The sequence below is a fragment of the Petromyzon marinus genome, chromosome 52, assembly GCF_048934315.1.
Source record: "Petromyzon marinus isolate PM22_M1 ecotype Great Lakes invasive population chromosome 52, UKy_Petmar_22M1.pri1.0, whole genome shotgun sequence".
Taxonomy (NCBI): domain Eukaryota; kingdom Metazoa; phylum Chordata; class Hyperoartia; order Petromyzontiformes; family Petromyzontidae; genus Petromyzon; species Petromyzon marinus.
Window position 1 is genome coordinate 11,798,935 of NC_133718.1, and position 21,878 is coordinate 11,820,812.

A 21,878-nucleotide genomic window follows, 5' to 3' on the forward strand; every position below is an offset into this window, starting at 1 on the left:
GTTGTGGCCTCCACCCTACCACCGCGTGTCACCCTCCCGTAACACCTCTACACAATCACAGCTGTGATATCGTTGGATCGTGGCTGGATTATTCGAATAAACCCCTAACTTTGACTCCTGCCTGATCCTTTCATGCAAGCTCAATGAAATGCGTGAGTGGAGTTTGTGTGCCCCCACCACCAGTTTTGCTGAGTGTGTGGGGTGGGTGGGGGAGCGGTGGCGCAATGATTCGTGCACTGCGTTACGAACCCGGCCACCAGAGTTTGAGTCCCGCTCGCGGCCTAACTAATACCTGAACATGTCCTGGGTCTCCCCTAGGTCGACTCAGTCTCGCGAGTACCTGGTGCGAAATGTAAAACATCGATCGCCACTGGGAAGACAAAGAGGGCTCGACATGGTGCTGGCAACCACCCCCTCGTCTACCGTGACGGTCTTCATCGCTGTTCATTAACGGCGCTTGCCCCAGCAGCCTGCTCGAGCAGTGTTCTTTACTAACATTCAGAGGGGGGGCCCACTTTCCCCGATAAGACGGCTACATCTGCTGTGCACTGTCGGGGGCTGCTCGCCAGGGGCCGCCAGTAGCCCGTGGGCCTTGTAATGAAGAGCGATGGCTTTAAGGCTGCACGGGGAATGTTGTCTTTGTGAGAGTGTGGCAAAGTGGCAAGCACAGGTTTTGCGTCTGCCACTCATCTCGGTCAACCCACAACACATGGGTCCGTCCAGTTACCTGCCAGCAGCGAGGCCTTCAAAAATTCACGTGATGGCATCAAAGTGGACCTAGCCTGGCACAAGCGCCGTGGCGACGTCACCGCAACCTCGTGGCGAACGGCGGCTGCTGTTGGGAGTTTGTACCTCTACCCCTGTTCTGCATGGGGTTTCCGCCGGGTCCTCCTCTGGCCAAAACTATCCCCATGCTGAAAAGCGACCTAAAAATCACTCAATTTGGATCACACAGCAGCAGCAACATCGCCCCCCCCCCCCCCACAACTGCGAAAACTTGGCAGGACCCTCCATAAAAAATAACCTTGACACTCGCTCAGGGTTTCCTTTGTGAACAAGCGGACTAGCAATTGACCCAAACACGATATTACGTGATATAACTTCGGTTTTCATGTCTGCACAGCGAGTGGTGGAAAGTCCACATTCCTATGGCAAGGGGCGAGGTTATCCATAGGACAACCGCTATTGGCTTGCTCACTCGAGTTGTCCAGCCTGTGTCCCCCACGTGGTCGCTTCGTTATCGAGAGATGACCCAAAGGGCGACACCTGGCCACACGAGTAGCACACCGTGATTGGATGATGATGATTATTATTAGAGTGCAACCCTGGTCTTGTATTGAGCGGGTGAATGAATGAGTGTGTGAGTGAGGTTGTGCGTGTCTGAGTAATAAAGAAAATATACTTAAAGCGAATATGAAGGGGAGAGCGAAAGCATCTGGGTCCACGTCTCGCATCCCTAACCCCTGCATCCTACATGGTAGAGTCTGACCGCACCCCGGCGCACCCCCCTTTATGTCCCACGGATGGTTGCTGCCGGTAATACAAAGCACGGGAAATGAGGGGTGGAGGTGGTCGTGGGTTTGGGGCGGTTTGAAATCGGTTTATTTGCACTACCGGTAACCGCATGACGGTTACCGGTTTTACCGCACGCACACACAATGCATGTCTAGCAAGCAATGACAGGTGGGTCGAGTTCGATTCCCGCCTACAGCCAATCAATATCGGTCGTGAACTGATAGAACCGGTCTTGGGTCGCTCTCAAATGGGTAGCTGGTGCGGTGCGTAAAATATCAGTACTGGGGGACAAAGCCGTCAGGGGATGGTGCTTAACCACACCACCCCTCTTGTGCGCCGTAGCAGCCGTAATAGATGCTCACACACTAACAGCACTTGCTCCAACGAGCCTATTAAGGGATATACGGTGGATCTGTGTGTGTGTGTATGTATGCATGAGAGGTGTGTGTTGTTGTGGGTGTGGCTGTGGTCGCGTTCCCCAGAGAGATGGGTGGGGGGGAATTGCTGATCACAAATAACATCATCAGCAGCTACACCCTCCTCGGAGTAAGGGATGTGTCACACACTCCCCGAAACCCACAACTCCCACCATACACCATCATCCCATCACATACCCCAAACCCACAACTCCCACCATACACCATCATCCCATCACACACCCCAAACCCACAACTCCCACCATACACCATCATCCCATCACACACCCCAACCCACAGCTCCCACCATACACCATCATCCCATCACACACCCCAAACCCACAGCTCTCACCATACACCATCATCCCATCACACACCCCGAAACCCACAGCTCCCACCATACACCATCATCCCATCACACACCCCAAACCCACAGCTACTACATGGGGTGAGTGAGGGCGTGAATGAGAGGGTGGGTGAGTGGGTGAATTGATAAGTGGGTGAGTGGATGCGTGGTGAATGAGTAAGTGATATTAGCGAGTTAAAGTGAGACCTCAAGACAAAGGGATAGAGTCTCACTTGCAAGAGGGACCTGGGTTGTCACCAACATGACATGAAATACTGTCACCATAAATATCACGTACTGTACAGAAATTAAGCAAAACGAATTCAGAGCAACAACAACTAAATAGTGACCACCACGGGCCCAAGTGCGAGGAATGTCAGGGCCCCCCCTGTCCAATCTGTTCCCTCGCTTCGTCGCCCAGCGCCTGGGCCCCTGCGGCCGCGATGCAGTTGCACCGCCTGCACCCTGGGTAGCTGAGACGCTGTCACCCATCACCTCCCCTCACCCACCAATTACTCTCACCCATCATCTCCCCTCACCCATCATCTCCCCTCACCCACCAATTACTCTCACCCATTCTATCCCCTCACCCATCACCTCACCCATCATCTCCCCTCACCCACCATCTCCCCTCACCCATCACCTCCCCTCACCCACCATCTCCCCTCACCCACCATCTCACCCATCATCTCCCATCACCCACCAATTACTCTCACCCACCATCTCCCCTCACCCATCATCTCACCCATCATCTCCCATCACCCACCAATTACTCTCACCCACCATCTCCCCTCACCCATCATCTCACCCATCATCTCCCATCACCCATCAGCTCCCCTCACCCACCAATTACTCTCACCCATTCTATCTCCTCACCCATCATCTCACCCATCATCTCCCCTCACCCATCATCTCCCCTCACCCACCATCTCCTCCCACCCATCATCTCCCCTCACCCACCATCTCCCCTCACCCACCATCTCACCCACCGTCTCCCCTCACCCACCATCTCACCCACCATCTCCCCTCACCCACCATCTCCCCTCACCCATCATCTCACCCATCATCTCCCCTCACCCACCATCTCACCCACCATCTCACCCATCATCTCCACTCAGCCACCATCTCCCCTCACCCATCATCTCCCCTCACCCACCATCTCACCCATCATATCCCCTCACCCACCATCTCACCCATTACCTCCCCTCACCCACCATCTCACCCACCATCTCCCCTCACCCACCATCTCCCCTCACCCACCATCTCACCCACCATCTCCCCTCACCGACCATCTCCCCTCACCCATCACCTCCCCTCACCCACCATCTCCCCTCACCCATCATCTCCCCTCACCCACCATCTCCCCTCACCCACCATCTCCCCTCACCCATCATCTCCCCTCACCCACCATCTCCCCTCACCCACCATCTCCCCTCACCCACCATCTCCCCTCACCCATCATCTCGCCCATCATCTCCCCTCACCCACCATCTCACCCACCATCTCACCCATCATCTCCACTCACCCACCATCTCCCCTCACCCACCATCTCCCCTCACCCACCATCTCACCCATCATCTCCCCTCACCCACCATCTCACCCATCACCTCCTCTCACCCAATATCTCCCCTCACCCACCATCTCCCCTCACCCACCATCTCCCCTCACCCACCATCTCCCCTCACCCACCATCTCCCCTCACCCACCATCTCCCGAGTCACAAGGACGAGTTTCTGCGATGGTGAATGGCTGCGAGGTGGCTTTATGAGAGGTGGAACAGCACGGAGTGAGGAGTGGTCGTGATGGAGGAGGAGTGTTAAGGGAGGGAGGAAAGGGAGGAGGGAGATATGCCCAGGATAAGAGGCGCTTGAAGATATATTAAATGTTCATGAGGGAAGGCAGGGGCGTGGAGTGGGTGGTAGACTGACGCACTCACACTGGCACACACTCACACTGGCACACACTCACACTGACACACATTCACACTGGCACACACACACACTGGCACACACTCACACTGGCACACACTCGCACCGGCACACACTAACACTGGCACACATTCACACTGACACAACTTACACTCACACTGGCACACACTCACACTGGCACACACACACACTGGCACACACTCACACTGACACAACTTACACTCACACTGGCACACACACACACTGACACACAATCACACTAACACACATTCACACTGACACACACTCACACGGGCACACACACACTGGCACACACTCACACTGGCACACACTCACACTGACACAACTTACAATCACACTGGCACACACTCACACTGGCACACACTCACACTGACACACATTCACACTGACACACACTCACACGGGCACACACACACACTGGCACACACTCACACTGACACACACTCACACTGACACACATTCACACTGGCACACACACACTGGCACACATTCACACTGACACAACTTACACTCACACTGGCACACACTCACACTGGCACACACTCACACTGGCACACACTCACACTGGCACACACACACTGGCACACACTCACACTGACACAACTTACAATCACACTGGCACACACTCACACTGGCACACACTCACACTGACACACATTCACACTGACACACACTCACACGGGCACACACACACACTGGCACACACTCACACTGACACACACTCACACTGACACACATTCACACTGGCACACACACACTGGCACACATTCACACTGACACAACTTACACTCACACTGGCACACACTCACACTGGCACACACTCACACTGGCACACACTCACACTGGCACACACACACACTGGCACACACTCACACTGACACACACTCACACTGACACTCACACTGACACACACTCACACTGGCACACACTCACACTGACATTCACACTGGCACACATTCACACTGGCACACACTCACACTGACGCACTCACACTGGCACACACTCACACTGACACAACTTACACTCACACTGACACACACTCACACTGGCACACACTCACACTGATACAGATACTGACACACACTGACACACACACTGACACACACACTGACACACACGCTGACACACACTGACACACACTGACACACACACTGACCACACGCTAACACACACACACTGACACACACGCTGACACACACACTGACACACACTGACACACGCTGACACACGCTGACACACACTGACACACACACTTACACACACGCTGACCCACACGCTGACACACACACTGACACACACGCTGACCACACACTGACACACACACTGACACACACACTGACACACGCTGACCACACACTGACACACACACTGACACACACACTGACACACACTGACCACACACTGACCACACACTGACACACACACTAACACACACGCTGACACACACACTGACACACACGCTGACACACACACTGACATACACACTGACATACACACTGACACACACACTGACACGCACACTGACACATACAACAACAACAACAACCGCCATTCGCCACTAAGTGGCGGTGACATCACCACGACGCTTGTGCTACACACACTGACACACACACTCACACTGACACTCACACTGACACACACACTGACACACACACTCACACTGACACACACACTGATACACACGCTGACACTGACACACACACGCTGACACTGACACACACACACTGACACACACTGACCACACACTGACACACACACTGACCACACACTGACACAAACGCTGACACACACACTGACACACTGACACACACACTGACACACACACTGACCACACACGCTGACACACACACTGACACACACACTGACACAACAACAGCCGCCATTCGCCACTAAGTGGCGGTGACGGCACCACGACGCTTGTGCCAGGCTATGTGCACCCTGAGGCCACGTGAAGTGTCGAACGCCCGCTGGCAGGAGGTCACGGGGCAGACCCAGGTGCCACGGGTCGACTGACTGAGATGACTGGCTGATGCACCACCTGTGCCCCCTACTGTGCCAACCTGCCGTGCTTTAGCCACCCGGCGCTCCGCTCGTTGTTGTGAGCGTCGCTCCTCCGCCCTCCGTTGTTGTTGGAGGGCGACTGCCTCCAACTGTCCAGTAGCGTCCTTCACGAGCCTCCTCCACAGAGGCCGATCTTGACACCGCTGGTACCAGTCATCGGCAAGTCCACTCATCTCCACGTCCTCCTGTACCACATCACTCCATCTCTTCTCTAGCCCGTGCCGCGCCCGTTTAGCCCCCTCGATCCGGCCGAACAAAAGCTGTTTCGGCATGCGGTGGCTGGGCATGCGGGCTACATGACCCAGCTAACGCAGCCTTGCCTGCCGGAGGAGCTCACCGATAGGACTTTGTCCAGATCTTTCAAGAATATGTGAGCTCCTCACACAATCCAGCCTGGTTAAACCCAAGCTGGATCGTAGGCAGGCCAGCCTAAATGTTTCTAACCGGCGAAGATGTTCCATTAGGGGGGTCCACGTTTCGCACTGACACACACACTGACACACACACACACACTGACACACACTGACACACACTGACACACACGCACACACACAGACACACACACGCTGACACACACACACATACTGACACACACACGCTGACACACACACTGACACACACGCACACACACACAGACACACACACGCTGACACACACACACACTGACACACACACACTGACACACACGCACACACACACTGACACACACACTGACACACACACGCTGACACACACACTGACACACACACACTGACACACACACTGACACACACGCACACACACTGACACACACACAGACACACACACACACTGACACACACACTGACACACACACTGACACACACACACGCTGACACACACACACGCTGACACACACACACTGACACACACACAGACACACACACACGCTGACACACACCCACATACTGACACACACACGCTGACACACACACACTGACACACACACTCAGCTCTTGTCACATACCCCGCGATGACGCAATGACACCGACACACAATGGCACGGGGATATAAGGAGATCACAATCATACTCACACGTCACTCACAGAGACGCGGACACGTTGACATCCACACAGCGACATAAACTTACACTGCTCACAAAGACAAAGATCCCCCGTATAGCGCCTTATCAGACCCTTGGGGCAAGTGCTGTTAGGGAACAACACCCATGAAGGCCGACACGGCGCATGGAAGGGGCGGGTGGCCAGCACCACCCCCCGGCCGCCTTTGTCTCCCCAATGCTGATGTTTGCTGATGTTTACAATGCTGATACTCTTTGGTTCTATTGGGTAAAGTCACATAGGTGAAAATAAAATAACAAAAAATCACGACGTTTCGGCCACAACACAAGCGGCCTTCATCAGGTGAAGGGACGAGACTGTCTGGAGGACAGTGCCGGAGTGAGAGAAGCCACGCTTAGATCGCGACCTTTAAGCTGTGTGAGAAGAAAACAAAGCGCCTTGACAAAGGAATTAGCATATAATTTAGCATTGAAATGGCTCATTGAAATAGCTAAGTTAAAGTATACACATCCGCAGAGGTACCCCTTGACAAAGGAATTAGCATAGAATTGAAATAGCTGAGTGATTACCTTGTAACTGGTCACAGAAATAGCTATGTTAAAGTCAGAGCATATACATTCACCGAGGCACCTAGTACTAATCAAACAGGAGAATTTAGCGAAACACAACCACGCTCAGACAGCGGACCTTTAAACTGTGTGCGAGCAAACAAGGTGTTCTGACAAAGAAATTAGCATAAAAATTAGCATTTGATTGGCGGATTTTAGGAAAGAGGTGGTGTACGTGCCGGTGGACTTGCCGTTTGGCGCGGGGGGGGGGGGGGAGTTTACCTATTGATGGTGTGAAAAGGGAATTTATAAGAGCTGCGAAAGTTTGGGGTACCACTACTTGAAAAAATATACTGTACCATTGAAATTAGTTTAATGTTTAGTTCGATTTAGAACATCTTTCCAATGGTTGCTTAATTTGAAACCATCTTCTCGGTTCAAATTGTGTCTGTGTTTGTAGATCTGAATTGCTTCATGAACAAATCTCTGATAAAAGCCCGTGGGTTTGCAAAGAACCTTGGTATCGGAGAAAATTATATCGTGATCCCCCACAGCGTTGTAACAGTGATCAGTGATTCTGCCGTTGCTGATCACTGTTACAACGCTGTGGTGGATCACGATATAATTTTCTCCGATACCAAGGTTCTTTGCAAACCCACGGGTTTTTATCAGAGATTTGTTCATGAAGCAATTCAGATCTACAAACACAGACACAATTTGAACCGAAAAGATGGTTTCAAATTAAGCAACCATTGGAAAGATGTTCTAAATCGAACTAAACATTAAACTAATTTCAATGGTACAGTATATTTTTTCAAGTAGTGGTACCCCCAAACTTTCGCAGCTCTTATAAATTCCCTTTTCACACCATCAATAGGTAAACTCCCCCTCCCCCCCGCGCCAAACGGCAAGTCCACCGGCACGTACACCACCTCTTTCCTAAAATCCGCCAATCAAATGCTAATTTTTATGCTAATTTATTTGTCAGAACACCTTGTTTGCTAGCACACAGTTTAAAGGTCCGCTGTCTGAACGTGGTTGTGTTTCGCTAAATTCTCCTGTTTGATTAGTACTAGGTGCCTCGGTGAATGTATATGCTCTGACTTTAAAATAACTATTTCTGTGACCAGTTACAAGGTATGTGCGGATGTGTATACTTTAACTTAGCTATTTCAATGAGCCATTTCAATGCTAAATTATATGCTAATTCCTTTGTCAAGGCGCTTTGTTTTCTTCTCACACAGCTTAAAGGTCGTGATCTAAGCGTGGCTTCTCTCACTCCAGCGCTGTCCTCCAGACAGTCTCGTCCCTTCACCTGATGAAGGCCGCTTGTGTTGTGGCCGAAACGTCGTGATTTTTTGTTATTTTATTTTCACCTACGTGACTTTACCCAATAGAACCAAAGAGTATGGATCCTAGCAGTCACGAAAGCTTTAAATCTAGAATACAATGCTGATGTTTGCTGATGTTTACAATACTGATGTTTGCTGATGTTGCTGATGTTTACAATACTGATGTTTACAATGCTGATGTTTTCTGATGTTTACAATGCTGATGTTTACAATGATGATGTTTACAATGCTGATGTTTACGATGCTGATGTTTACAATGCTGATGTTTACAATGCTGATGTTTGCTGATGCTTACACCGCACTGAGTTGGACCTCGTGGAGGCCCGGGACCGGTTCAGATAGAATCACCCAGCGGTGTTTGCCGGGAGCGGGAATCGAATTCGGGTTGCCGGGTTCGTAGCGCAGCGTAGCGCTAACTGCTGCGCCACCGCTCCCCAAAGACCCCCCCCCCCCGTGTCGCCTTAACAGACTGTTGGGGAGGCAAGTGCTGTGAGCGAGCAGCACGCGGCACGTGCTGGAGGCCGGCACGTGCTGGAGGCCGGCACGGCACACGAGGGCCGTGGGTGGCCAGCACCGCGAGCACGCCTCAACCCGCACCCATCCAGACTAACAAATACAATCCGTCCTGGGAGACTATCTCGAATTCATAGCTTGGATAGACACCCCCAAGGCCAGGGGTCTCGGGGAGGGGCTCCAGGGGTCTCGGCACGCCGGCCCCGCGTGGAGACAGCGACCCCTAGCGGCTGGGCCGGCTCCTCTCTCGCCTCACCCCATAACTCTCCCCTCTGTCAACACAATGAGTATATCCCTGGACTCTAGTGAGGATTTAACACGGCAGTGGACTCACCGTGGACTCACCGCACACTTTCAACAAGGACTCGTGCCATCTAGTGGTGGCGTCTGTGAAAACAAGAGCTTCATAGCTCATCGGATTCCTCTTGCGGCCTAAATAAAGACTCCGATTGCGTGGGGTTGCCCACCCTCTCGGTTTGGCCGGGAGTCTCGATCGGAATTGGTGACCAATCTCCCGGTGACGGTCGAAAGCAATCCAGAACATTTTAAAAATAGAGGATAATTTAATGAAACTAATTGATGTCAATTTAAAACGTCTCCCGGAATAGCTGCAGTTGAGAGTTGTTGGCAACCCGCCTCAACCCCCCCCCCCCCCCCCCCCCCCACGATGTTTGAAAAAGTGAAACGGTTTTGTGTTGGGATTCCAGAATAAGAACGTTTAATTAAGCTGGAGCAATCTTTTGAGCGGAGATCCCATTAGAGAGAGACAGTTTTTCAAAGCTATGATCTCTGTCTCTCTGCTGGGCCTCTATTTACAGTGTGTGTGTGTGTGCCCATGCAGAAAGGGCCATTGCCCGAAACGTTGACCGGCGTCACGGTTTCTGCCACCCTGATGGAATCGCCGGTGGGTGAATCGCGACTAACGAGGTCGCGATTCCACGATTCACGGAACGTGTCCAGCACCCCCATTGAACGGCACTTTGAGAATCGACGAAATTAATCGCGAATGTGGATCGCCAGTTGCCGGATCGTTACATATTCCCGAACAGCCGGCATGATTACAACATCCACTAACAAAAACTATCCATAGATGTATCGAGTCGCAATTCAGACTCCCATAATGGTTCAACACGCCTCAACCACCAACACAAAACGACACACGAAATGCAAATCGCGATGGGTGATTAGAATCGATCTGCAGTGAATCGGTATGACTACAACGTCGCACACGATTCGATTCTAAAGGGGACGCGTGCACTGCACTGCAGTCCGGCAGGAGCGGTATCGAAGTGCCGCGACCTCGGGGGGCGACCCAGGGGGGGGGCTGGAGGGGGGCTCGAGGGGCCCCATGGCGCAGGGAGGAGGGGGGGCGGGGAGGCGGCCCCGCGTGCTGCTGGGAGCCACGGGCAGCGTCGCATCGGTGAAGCTGCCGCTGCTGGTGGCTCGCCTCCTCGCTCTGCCCCAGCAGGTGCAGCGAGAGGTCGTCATCTGTACTTCATCATCACCATCATCATCACCATCATCACCACCATCATCACCATCACCACCATCATCACCATTGAGACGTCGTCTGTACTTCATCATCATCACCATCATCATAATCACCATCATCACCATCATCATCACCACCATCATCATCACCATCATCATCACCATCATCATCACCATCATCATCACCATCATCACCATCATCACCATCATCATCACCACCATCATCACCATCATCACCACCATCATCACCACCATCATCATCACCATCATCATCACCACCATCATCACCATCATCACCACCACCATCATCACCATCATCACCACCATCATCATCACCACCACCATCATCACCATCATCACCACCATCATCATCACCACCATCATCATCACCACCATCATCGTCACCACCATCATCACCATCATCACCATCATCACCACCATCATCATCACCACCATCACCATCATCACCACCATCATCACCACCATCATCATCATCACCATCATCACCACCATCACCACCACCATCATCACCACCATCATCATCATCACCATCATCACCACCATCATCATCATCATCACCACCATCATCACCACCATCATCACCATCATCACCACCATCATCATCACCATCATCGTCACCACCATGATCACCACCATCATCACCACCATCGTCACCACCATCATCATCATCACCATCATCACCACCATCATCACCACCATCATCATCACCACCACCATCATCACCACCATCATCATCACCACCATCATCACCACCATCATCACCACCATCACCATCATCACCACCATCATCACCACCATCATCACCACCATCATCATCATCACCATCATCACCACCATCATCATCACCACCATCATCACCACCATCACCATCATCACCATCATCACCACCATCATCATCACCATCATCGTCACCACCATCATCACCACCATCATCGCCACCATCATCGTCACCACCATCATCATCATCACCATCATCACCATCATCATCACCACCATCACCACCATCACCATCATCACCATCATCACCACCATCATCATCACCATCATCACCACCATCACCATCATCACCACCATCATCACCACCACCATCATCACCACCATCACCACCACCATCATCACCATCATCACCACCATCATCATTGAGACTTCGTCGTCTGTATTTCATCATCGTCATTTGCTTGAGAGGGTGCAGGATAAAGGTTCAGCCCTACAATCGCTCGCTCACGACCCTGCTGGTGAAAGAGCCCCCCCCCCCCCCACTATCCCACTATAGGGAGCTCTAGTCGAGGAGTATTTGGCCTACTCTTCCACTGGCCCTATGTGAGTCCATTGTAATTATATACGGCTACTAGCTTTACTACTCACCGGCTCGTCCGAGACTTGGATTCTTGTCTTGTTTTACGGTAACACAGCGGCCTACGTGGGGGGGGGGGGGGTGCGTGACGTCAGCAGGCACACTGCGTGACGCTGCCGCATGCGGGTGACATCACAGATGTGACGTCACCGCCCACCTGCCACGCAAAATATATACATTATTGCGCCCCCCCCAATACAAAAGTGTATTTTTAATAATGTTTGCATGCTGTACAGTCTGGAAACTACCCACATGCCAAATTCCAAGTTTGTTGCATGTCGGGAAGTATGCTTAACATTTTTAACAGACCCACATAATCACAGATTTCCCTTTTATATTATACGGCTATGACTCGTGTGTTAGTCTATTGAGTCCCGATGCAATTGTGACCCTTGTGTGCGTCTATGATTTCTGTGTTAGTCTATGGGTCATATGTTAGTCTATGAGTCCAAACAGATAAAGGTGCAGCCCTGCAATTGCTTGCTTACGCCCCTGCTGGCAGATGGACCGCCACGTGTCTGAACCCACACCTGTGTGTGCAGCCGAAGGGGAGCGGTCGCGTAGCGGCCAACACCGGTGATGATTATCTGAACCGGTCCTTGGCTTTCCTTAGATCGACTCAGCCTTAAATGAGTGCCTGGTCTGATGTGTAAAAACATCGCCACTCGGGAGACAAAGGCGGTCGGGCGTGGTGCTGGCCGCCCACCCCCTCGTGTGCCGTGCCGGCCTTCATAGGTGCTCGCTAACAGCACTAGCTGCAACATTCCTGTTAAAACTATACGGGGGATCTTTGTCTTTTTGTAGCCGGAGGTGCGTGTGGTGTGCACGGAGCACGCGAAGCACTTCTTTGCACCGGAGTCACTGCCAGTCCCCGTCTACAGCGACGCCGACGAGTGGCAGGTGAGTGTCCACGACGTTTGTGCCAGGCTAGGTGCACCTAGTGAGGAAGGCTCGCTGCCGGACGGTAACGGGACAGACCCCAGGTGTTACGGCCGGCCTGAGATGATTGGCAGATGCACCACCTGTGCACCCCACGGTGCCGACTTGCTCGCTCCCCTGCCCCTCCGCTGTGGTTAGAGGTCGACTGCCTCCCAACTGCCCAGTAGCAGCATCCTTCACGAGCCTATTCCTCCACAGAGGCCGATCATGACACCGCTGGTGCCACACACACACACACATATACACACGCGCACTATACAAGGACAAAGATCCCATATAGCATTTAACACAGACTGTTGGGAGCAAGTGCTATATTAGCGAGCACTAATGAAGGCAGAGACATGGCACGCGTACAAGGATAGGCGGTGTAACCGTCTTTGTCTCCCTAGCGCTGATGTTTAAACACCGCACCAGGTGCTCACGTGAGGCTATGCGGAACGTCAGTGTGACCGTCACGTGACAAGCATTACTCTCATGTGGCAGAGCCGCCCTCTGCACTGTGCACAGAGCGGAGCTCACTTGAAGAAGAGGAAGATGTAGCTCTGTGACATCCGCCTCCGCGGGCCGTTCTCTACGGAGCACGAAGGGGTCTCGCCGCCCTGCGAGTTTTCCGAAACGAATCTTGGCATCTCGAGACGCAACGCCGCCGATAATAGCGCAATCGGGATGGAACATTGGTGGTGGGTGGGGGTCGAGGGGGGATATTTATTTCCTATGCTGCCCCCGCCCCCACCCCAGACATGGACGCGTCTGGGTGACCCGGTGCTCCACGTGGATCTGCGCCGCTGGGCCGACCTCCTGCTCCTCGCCCCGCTCGACGCCAACTCCCTCGCCAAGGTGGCCGGCGGCCTCTGTGACAACCTGCTGGTGAGCGGGCGGGGGTGAAGTGTGCGGAGCTGCGGGCGGCGTGGGGGGTGGGCGGGGGGGGTGAGCAGGGGTGCGGCGGGGGGGCACAAGTGTGGATGTCTCTCGGATTCCCATTTTCACTTTTTGGTGTGTGTGAGAGACTGTGGGCCTCTGCGTGACTCTTGGTCTCTATGTGAGCCTGTGTTATCTTGATGTAAACCTCTGGGCTTCTACGTTAGCCTATGGGTCTTTGTGCGAGTCAGTGGGTCTCTACAATACCCTATGGGTCTCTATGCGAGCCTATGAGTCCCTGTGCGAGTATCTTTGTCTCTATGGGAAGCCATCTCGCATATCCCCCTTGTGCACCCAACCCCCCTTCCATGTATACCTCCCCCCCTCCCCTTCCCCGCACACGTAGATGTGTGTGGTGCGAGCCTGGGACCGAGACCGCCCGCTGCTCTTCTGCCCGGCGATGAACACGCACATGTGGGATCACCCGCTCACGGGCGCCCACACGCGCGCGCTGCGCCAGCTGGGCTATGAGGAGGTGGCGTGCGTGAGCAAGACCCTCGCGTGCGGAGACACGGGTACGCTCGCGCGCCCAGTCCCCTCCTTGGCACTCGTCTGTCGCCGCTACCGCACAGCTTGGCTCGTTTGATCCCTCCGGCCGTGTTGAGAGTTTGGCCGAACCAGACGGTGACTGCGTCACCTCGTGCATCGCCACGCTGTGTTCAACTAGCAGCACACCGCAGGCCACGGCAACGCTCACCCACCCACCAGCTCACTCATTCGTTGGCTCACTCACCCTCTCAGCACACCGCAGGTCACGGCAACGCTCACCCACCCACCAGCTCACTCATTCATTGGCTCACTCACCCTCTCAGCACACCGCAGGTCACGACAACGCTCACTCACCCACCAGCTCACTCATTCATTGGCTCACTCACCCTCTCAGCACACCGGAGGTCATGGCAACGCTCACCCACCCACCAGCTCACTCATTCATTGGCTCACTCACCCTCTCAGCACACCGGAAGTCATGGCAACGCTCACCCACCCACCAGCTCCCTGGTTCACTAACCCTCTCAGCACACCGCAGGTCACGACAACGCTCACCCACCCACCAGCTCACTCATTCATTGGCTCACTCACCGCACTGCAGGTGACAACTCATTCATTCACAAATGTATCCACTAACTCAACTAACTCACCACACTGTAGGTCACAACAACACTCACCCACTCATTCCGATTGGTCCAAGCAATAGAACCGACCGACGGGATTAGATGCTATATAATCGCACTACTCATCACACTGCTCACCACACTGCTCACCGACCCTCACCACCACCCCCCTGATGACCCTCACTGCAGGTCTGGGTGCCATGGCGGAAGTGGACACCATTGTGCAGGCAGTTCAGACTCACCTGAGAGCCTCTCTCACCACACCTGAGCCCACACGGGAACCCGGGTCTACACAGGAACCTGGGTCTACACAGGAACCTGGGTCTACACAGGAACCCGGGTCTACACAGGAACCTGGGTCTACACAGGAACCCGGGTCTACACAGGAACCTGGGTCTACACAGGAACCTGGGTCTACACAGGAACCTGGGTCTACACGTACAATATAAATTACCCGGGTCTACACAGGAACCCGGGTCTACACTGGAACCCGGGTCTACACAGGAACCCGGGTCTACACAGGAACCCGGGTCTACACTGGAACCCGGGTCTACACTGGAACCCGGGCCTACACAGGAACCCGGGTCTACACAGGAACTTGGGTCTACACAGGAACTTGGGTCTACACAGGAACCCGGGTCTACACTGGAACCCGGGTCTACACAGGAACCCGGGTCTACACAGGAACCTGGGTCTACACAGGAACCTGGGTCTACACAGGAACCTGGGTCTGCACTGGAACCCGGGTCTACACAGGAACCTGGATCCATCCATGATTCTGTATCCAATACCTGAACTGCTTATAACGTAAGATTGCTTATATCTTCAAATTAAAACTGATTAGGGATGAAACCTTGGATACGCGTGGCAAAGACCCAACGCTTCATATTCACGCAGCAGTCCTCTTCGTAAGCACGACATTGCTTAATTAATAAAACAGCCATAACAGAAGGCCTTCAGGGCTAAACTGCGTTTGTTTGTTTGCACGTGGTTAATATTTGCTCTGTAATAGTATTCCAAATTTTGGTAAACTCCTTGAAATCAAATTGTCCGATTTTCTCGGCGAAGTGCCGATCAGCAACATGAAGTGTAACTTCATGAAGTTGCACTTCGTGTTGTTGTCGTCTTCACGGGCATTGCCATCACCCAATCATCCACCCCCCCCCACTCCACCATTCTTCTCTCGCAGGCTTCTTCTATGTCCACCCACCTCCTTAAATATATTAACGCATCGCCCACCCCTGATGATGATGACGGTGGCGGTGGTGACTTTGCACTTGGCTGCCTGTAATCCAGCAGTGTGCTGGAGGCAGCAGTGAGGGTTGGTGGATTGCGCGAAACTCTCCTCCCGTGAGCGTCAAGGAGGCGTCCCCTGCCTGGCTCGCCAGAAGGCAGAACAGCAAAAATGTGTTCTGTCTGTATGGGATAGAGTGTTCCCCCCTCGCATGCAGGCACACATGCTTGGGGTTTCTCCCCAATGCTCTTCCACACATATAAACGCTCATCAATTAGGCCAATAAGACCTTCACATATAGCGGACCTCAGAGCTTGGGCAATTGTTGGTAGCGCCGGCTCCTCGCAGCCCGGATGCTGCCGCTGCCTTTCCCACTGGTCTGTGGTTCCTCCCCACGCCTCCTAGTCGTCCGCTCTCTCTCTCTCTCTCCGAAAGCGCCGAGCGAAACCCGCGCGGCGCAGTGTCACAAGTTGACACCGTCGTTAATTCACTCTACAGTATTCAAATGACGTCGAGGATTTTTATTTATTTAGCAAAGACAAAGCCGCGTGTTTCACAGGGCCCGCCACCTGTTGTCACAGGCGCAAGTGCACGTACAATATAAATTACAACAACCACACCAACAACAAACGTCGACGACGACGACGACAAACATTGCGGCCACGCCGAGCCGCGGCGGCTCCGAGCTGATTGGCCGACGGCGAGCGGCGCCGTCGGCAGCCGGAGGAGGAACGCGGCACCCGAGCGGACGCCCCGCCGCGGAGACGGAGCTGCGAAATCACCTCGTGTGCCAGGCGCTAGGTAGATTGTTTTACATCGCGGAGGCGGGGGGAGGGGGTCTCCATCGTCCTGCAGTGGATCGATCACGGCTGATGGTGAGCAAGGGGGTGCGAGCGTGACCTCCCTGCCCCCCCCCACCCCAGCTCCCCTCTCACTATAGCCCCCAATTCCCTTTCCCGGCTTTGTCGCCCCCTCTGTCCCCCCCCCCCCACCATCACGCGTGCCCCCCCCCGCCATCACGCGTGCCCGCAGGTTGCACAGCGCCCCCGCACGGCGTCGTCTCCGCTGCGTAGCCGCATGTGCAGCGCGAGCCCCGTCAGGAGCAGCACGGCGAGCGCGGCGAGGCAGAGCGCCGGGGCGAACCACGGAGCCCGCACCACGTCCCTGGGGCCCAGCAGCACTGCGGGGGGCGGCGGCGGCAGTGAGGAAGGAGAAGGAGAGAGAAGGGATGGGGGGGGGTAGAAGGGGAGAGAATGGAGGTAGGGGGTCAGAGAAAAGGGGGGGGGGGATAGTTACGGTGTGGATTTGTACGTTGGTGTGAGGTGTGTGGGGTGTGTGGGGTGTACACTCACCCAAGCACTTGCCCAGTCGCTCACCCACTCCCTGTAATCGCTCACTCGTCTACTCCTAACGCTCGCCCCCCTACCGACTCGCTCGCCAGCTCTCACCACATTCACCGATCACTCGCCCGCTCCAACCTCAAAATCAAAACCTCGCTCTCGCTACGTGGCGACGGCGCGCGTGATGGCGAGCGATGATGCGATGACCGCGGTGACCTCGCGGCGGCGGCGGCGGCAACGCGTGCCAGGCGGGATGACGGCACGCGCGGGATGCCCCCTCCGCCGCCCCGCCTCGCCGGCTCACCCTCTATGACCTGCTCCGTGATGTTGTCCACGCGCGTGCTGGACGCCGCCGGCTCGTTCCCCCTGCGCTCGTGCTCCCCGTCGGGGACGCACGCCAGCACGCGGGCGTCGTAGCGGGCGCCGGGCCGGGCGCAGCCCCCGCACACCGCGTCCCGTGCCCGCGAGCACCCCGCCAGCATCACGCGGCCCCCCAGCGCGCAGTCCCGACACCGCCTGCAGTAGTACCTGTGGGGTGGGGGGTGGGGGGTCAGCGAGAGGCCTCCGGGTTCGATTCCCCCGTCGCGGCCGCCGGCATCGGTGACGAATAATCTGAACGGGTTCTGGCGCTCCGCTCGGGTCGACGCGGCCTTCCTACACGGGGTGCGCGTGTAGACGCCGTCCACCCGGTCGTGTGCCATTCAAGCCTTCATAGGTGCTCGCAAACAGCACTTGCCCCAACAACCTGTTCAAGGCTATACGGAGGATCTTTGGGGGGGGGGGGGGGGGTTGTAAGCAGGAGCGTAACGAGCGCGGGGGGCAGGCACGGGGCGCCTTGGCCCCCCTCTGGCGGCCAAAGCTACGAGTTGGGGCCCCCTTGACAACCACCATAGGATTTGTTTTCAACAACAGTGTCGTAGAACAACAACAACATTTATGTAATGATGTGATGAAGCAAGAGGAGCCGCGATGTACCGGGTGCTTCAGAAAAACGTGAACACTTCGGAGAATTTGCAACAACACCACGTGACATGTGCTGCTGCCTCCGGGCTCTGGAGACCAACTGGAGAAGATTCCAGGCCACGTGTTGCCAATGATGGTGAACACGTGGAGACTCTCTGACTTTTTGAAGCTATTAACATTACATTTATTATCATGTTACAGTTATTTATTCGTTCTTTTTCCATTAAAAACGATAGTCTCGTATAAGTGTTAACATATTCTTGATTCTTTCGGTAAAGTCACGTAGAAGGGAAATAATAAAACAATATAATAAAATTCTCACGACGTTTCGGCCGCAACGCAAGCAGCCGTCCTCAGGTGAAGAAACAGAGCTGTCGGAAAGACAGCGTCCTACAGCTCTGTTTCTGTCTTTCCGACAGCTCTGTTTCTTCACCTGAGGACGGCTGCTTGCGTTGTGGCCGAAACGTCGTGAGAATTGTATTTTATTTTTATTATTTCCTTTCTACGTGACTTTACCGAAAGAACCAAGAATATGAATCCCTGCAGTCACGAAAGCTTTAAATCGAAAAGCGTTACCATGTTTCGAAGCAGCCTGTGTGATCGCCTAGGTGCGACAATGCGACACAAATCGAATATTGTGACCCACTGACCGATTGCGGCACTCCCTGAGCTGATGGTTCAAGATGATTCGATTTAACGGGGTGAGTCGGGGTGTTGGACGATGGTCACAAACAATGAATGACTATCTGGCGACGCTCAAGCACAGACGACAACAACTCAACGCGTTCCGCATGGCCTTCAAAGGGGACACACACACATAGACATTTATATACAGACAACGTTCCTGGCAATGCCTCTTTAGAGCGCATACGACAATGAACACATGGCCGCAGCGCGAAACGTCGCCTAAGCAACGGGACGCGTCCGAGAGGAGCTTCCGTCGAGAAGATGGAGCGCTGATGAGATGGGTGACGAGGTGGATGACGAGGTGGATGACGAGATGGGTGACGAGGTGGATGACGAGGTGAGTGACGAGGTGGATGACGAGGTGGGTGACGAGATGGGTGACGAGGTGGGTGACGAGATGGGTATCGAGGTGGGTGATGAGATAGATGACGAGATGGGTGACGAGGTGGGTGTCGAGGTGGGTGACGAGATGGGTGACGAGATGTAATACTTATAGAGTACTGTATTACATACAGTACTCTATAGACTGTAGTGGCAAGCAAGGTCGACACGTCTCCTTGCTCCTATTAGCTGTGGGGTGGAGCTCACCTACTATTGGCTGCACTGAAACGAGCCTGGGAAATTCCACATTCCCATGGCGGGTGTCGGGTTTCCTTTACGGAACACCGCCGCCTTCCCACGGAGTTGACGGTGCCGAGTTTACCGGCCCCCAGGGGGATGATGGGACGCGCGGTCTCTGTCCGTGTGGGTAGCGACACGCAGTGACCTCACGGTTATGAATAGCGTCGTGACGTGGGGGGGGGGGGGGCATTAGCTCATACAATGACAAAGAACCCCCGTATAGCATTAACAGGCTGTTAAGGCAAGTACTGTTAGCGAGCTCCTATGAAGACCGTCACGGCACGCGAGGGGGTGGGGTGGGTGGCCAGCAACCACACCCGGCCGCCTTTGTCTCCCTAGTGGCGATGTTTTACACAACGCACCAGGTACTCGTTTGAGGCTGAGTCGACCTAGGGGGTTCAGATAATCGAACTCGGGTCACCGGGTTCGTAGCGCAGCGCGCTAACCACTACACTACCGCTCACCACACAAACACATGTACACACACGTACACACCAAACACACACGTACACACACCAGACACACACCACACACACACACCAGACACACCAGACACACACCAAACACACCAGACACACACACGGACACACCAGACACACACACTATACACACGTCCACACACCAGACACACACCACACACACGTCCACACACACCACACACGTACACACACCAGACACTCACCACACACGTACACACACCACACACGTACACACACCAGACACACACCACACACGTACACACACCAGACACGCACCACACACGTACACACACCAGACACACACACCACACACGTACACACACCAGACACACACACACCACACACGTACACACACCAGACACACACACACATCACACACGTACACACACCAGACACACACACGTACACACACCAGACACACCACACACGTACACACACACCACACACGTACACACACCAGACACCACACACGTACACACACCAGACACCACACACGTACACACACCAGACACCACACACGTACACACACCAGACACACACCACACACGTACACACACCAGACACACACACACCACACACACACGGACACACACGCACGTGCTCACGCCACCGCGCCATTCATAAAGTGTGACTCAGTGAGTGACGTCACCGGGGTCCGTGTCCGCCCCCCCACCCTCGTAACCCGAGCCCCCGGGCCCCATCCCTGACCCCCCCCCCCACGTCACACCCCTAATTATAATTAGTGAGCTCATTATAATTAGTGAGCTTACTCATTATAATTAGTGAGCTAATTAAGCCAATTTCTCACGGCGGGCTGGGGGGGATGTCCCCTCCTCATCGATCCCCACGCCCCACCAGGTTGCCCATCGAGGATTTGCGCTAAACAGTTTGTTGTGAGAGATACCAGTTGTTAACACGTGTTTTGTATGCTTTGAGCGAGATGATTATTATTATTGTTTTTGTTGTAAGAGCTTGGGGG

At 54.1% G+C, this 21,878-nt stretch overlaps 1 protein-coding gene across 2 annotated transcripts; it reads left to right on the forward strand.

Moving 5' to 3' along the window:
* Positions 1 to 10,994: 10,994 nt before the first annotated feature.
* Positions 10,995 to 17,952, forward strand: LOC142905370 (phosphopantothenoylcysteine decarboxylase-like). Of its 2 annotated transcripts, none has more exons than XM_076051861.1 (5): positions 10,995 to 11,208; positions 13,411 to 13,506; positions 14,284 to 14,412; positions 14,810 to 14,978; positions 15,765 to 16,184. In XM_076051861.1, the coding sequence occupies exons 1-5, from the start codon at positions 11,089 to 11,091 to the stop codon at positions 16,022 to 16,024; spliced, it is 774 nt and encodes a 257-aa protein (XP_075907976.1). In that variant the 5' UTR covers positions 10,995 to 11,088; the 3' UTR covers positions 16,025 to 16,184. The 2 variants fall into 2 exon arrangements, with proteins under 2 accessions (XP_075907976.1, XP_075907977.1); XM_076051862.1 differs by lacking the exon at positions 15,765 to 16,184 and adding an exon at positions 17,842 to 17,952 and having other exon boundaries at positions 11,059 to 11,208.
* The last annotated feature ends 3,926 nt before the right edge of the window (positions 17,953 to 21,878 follow it).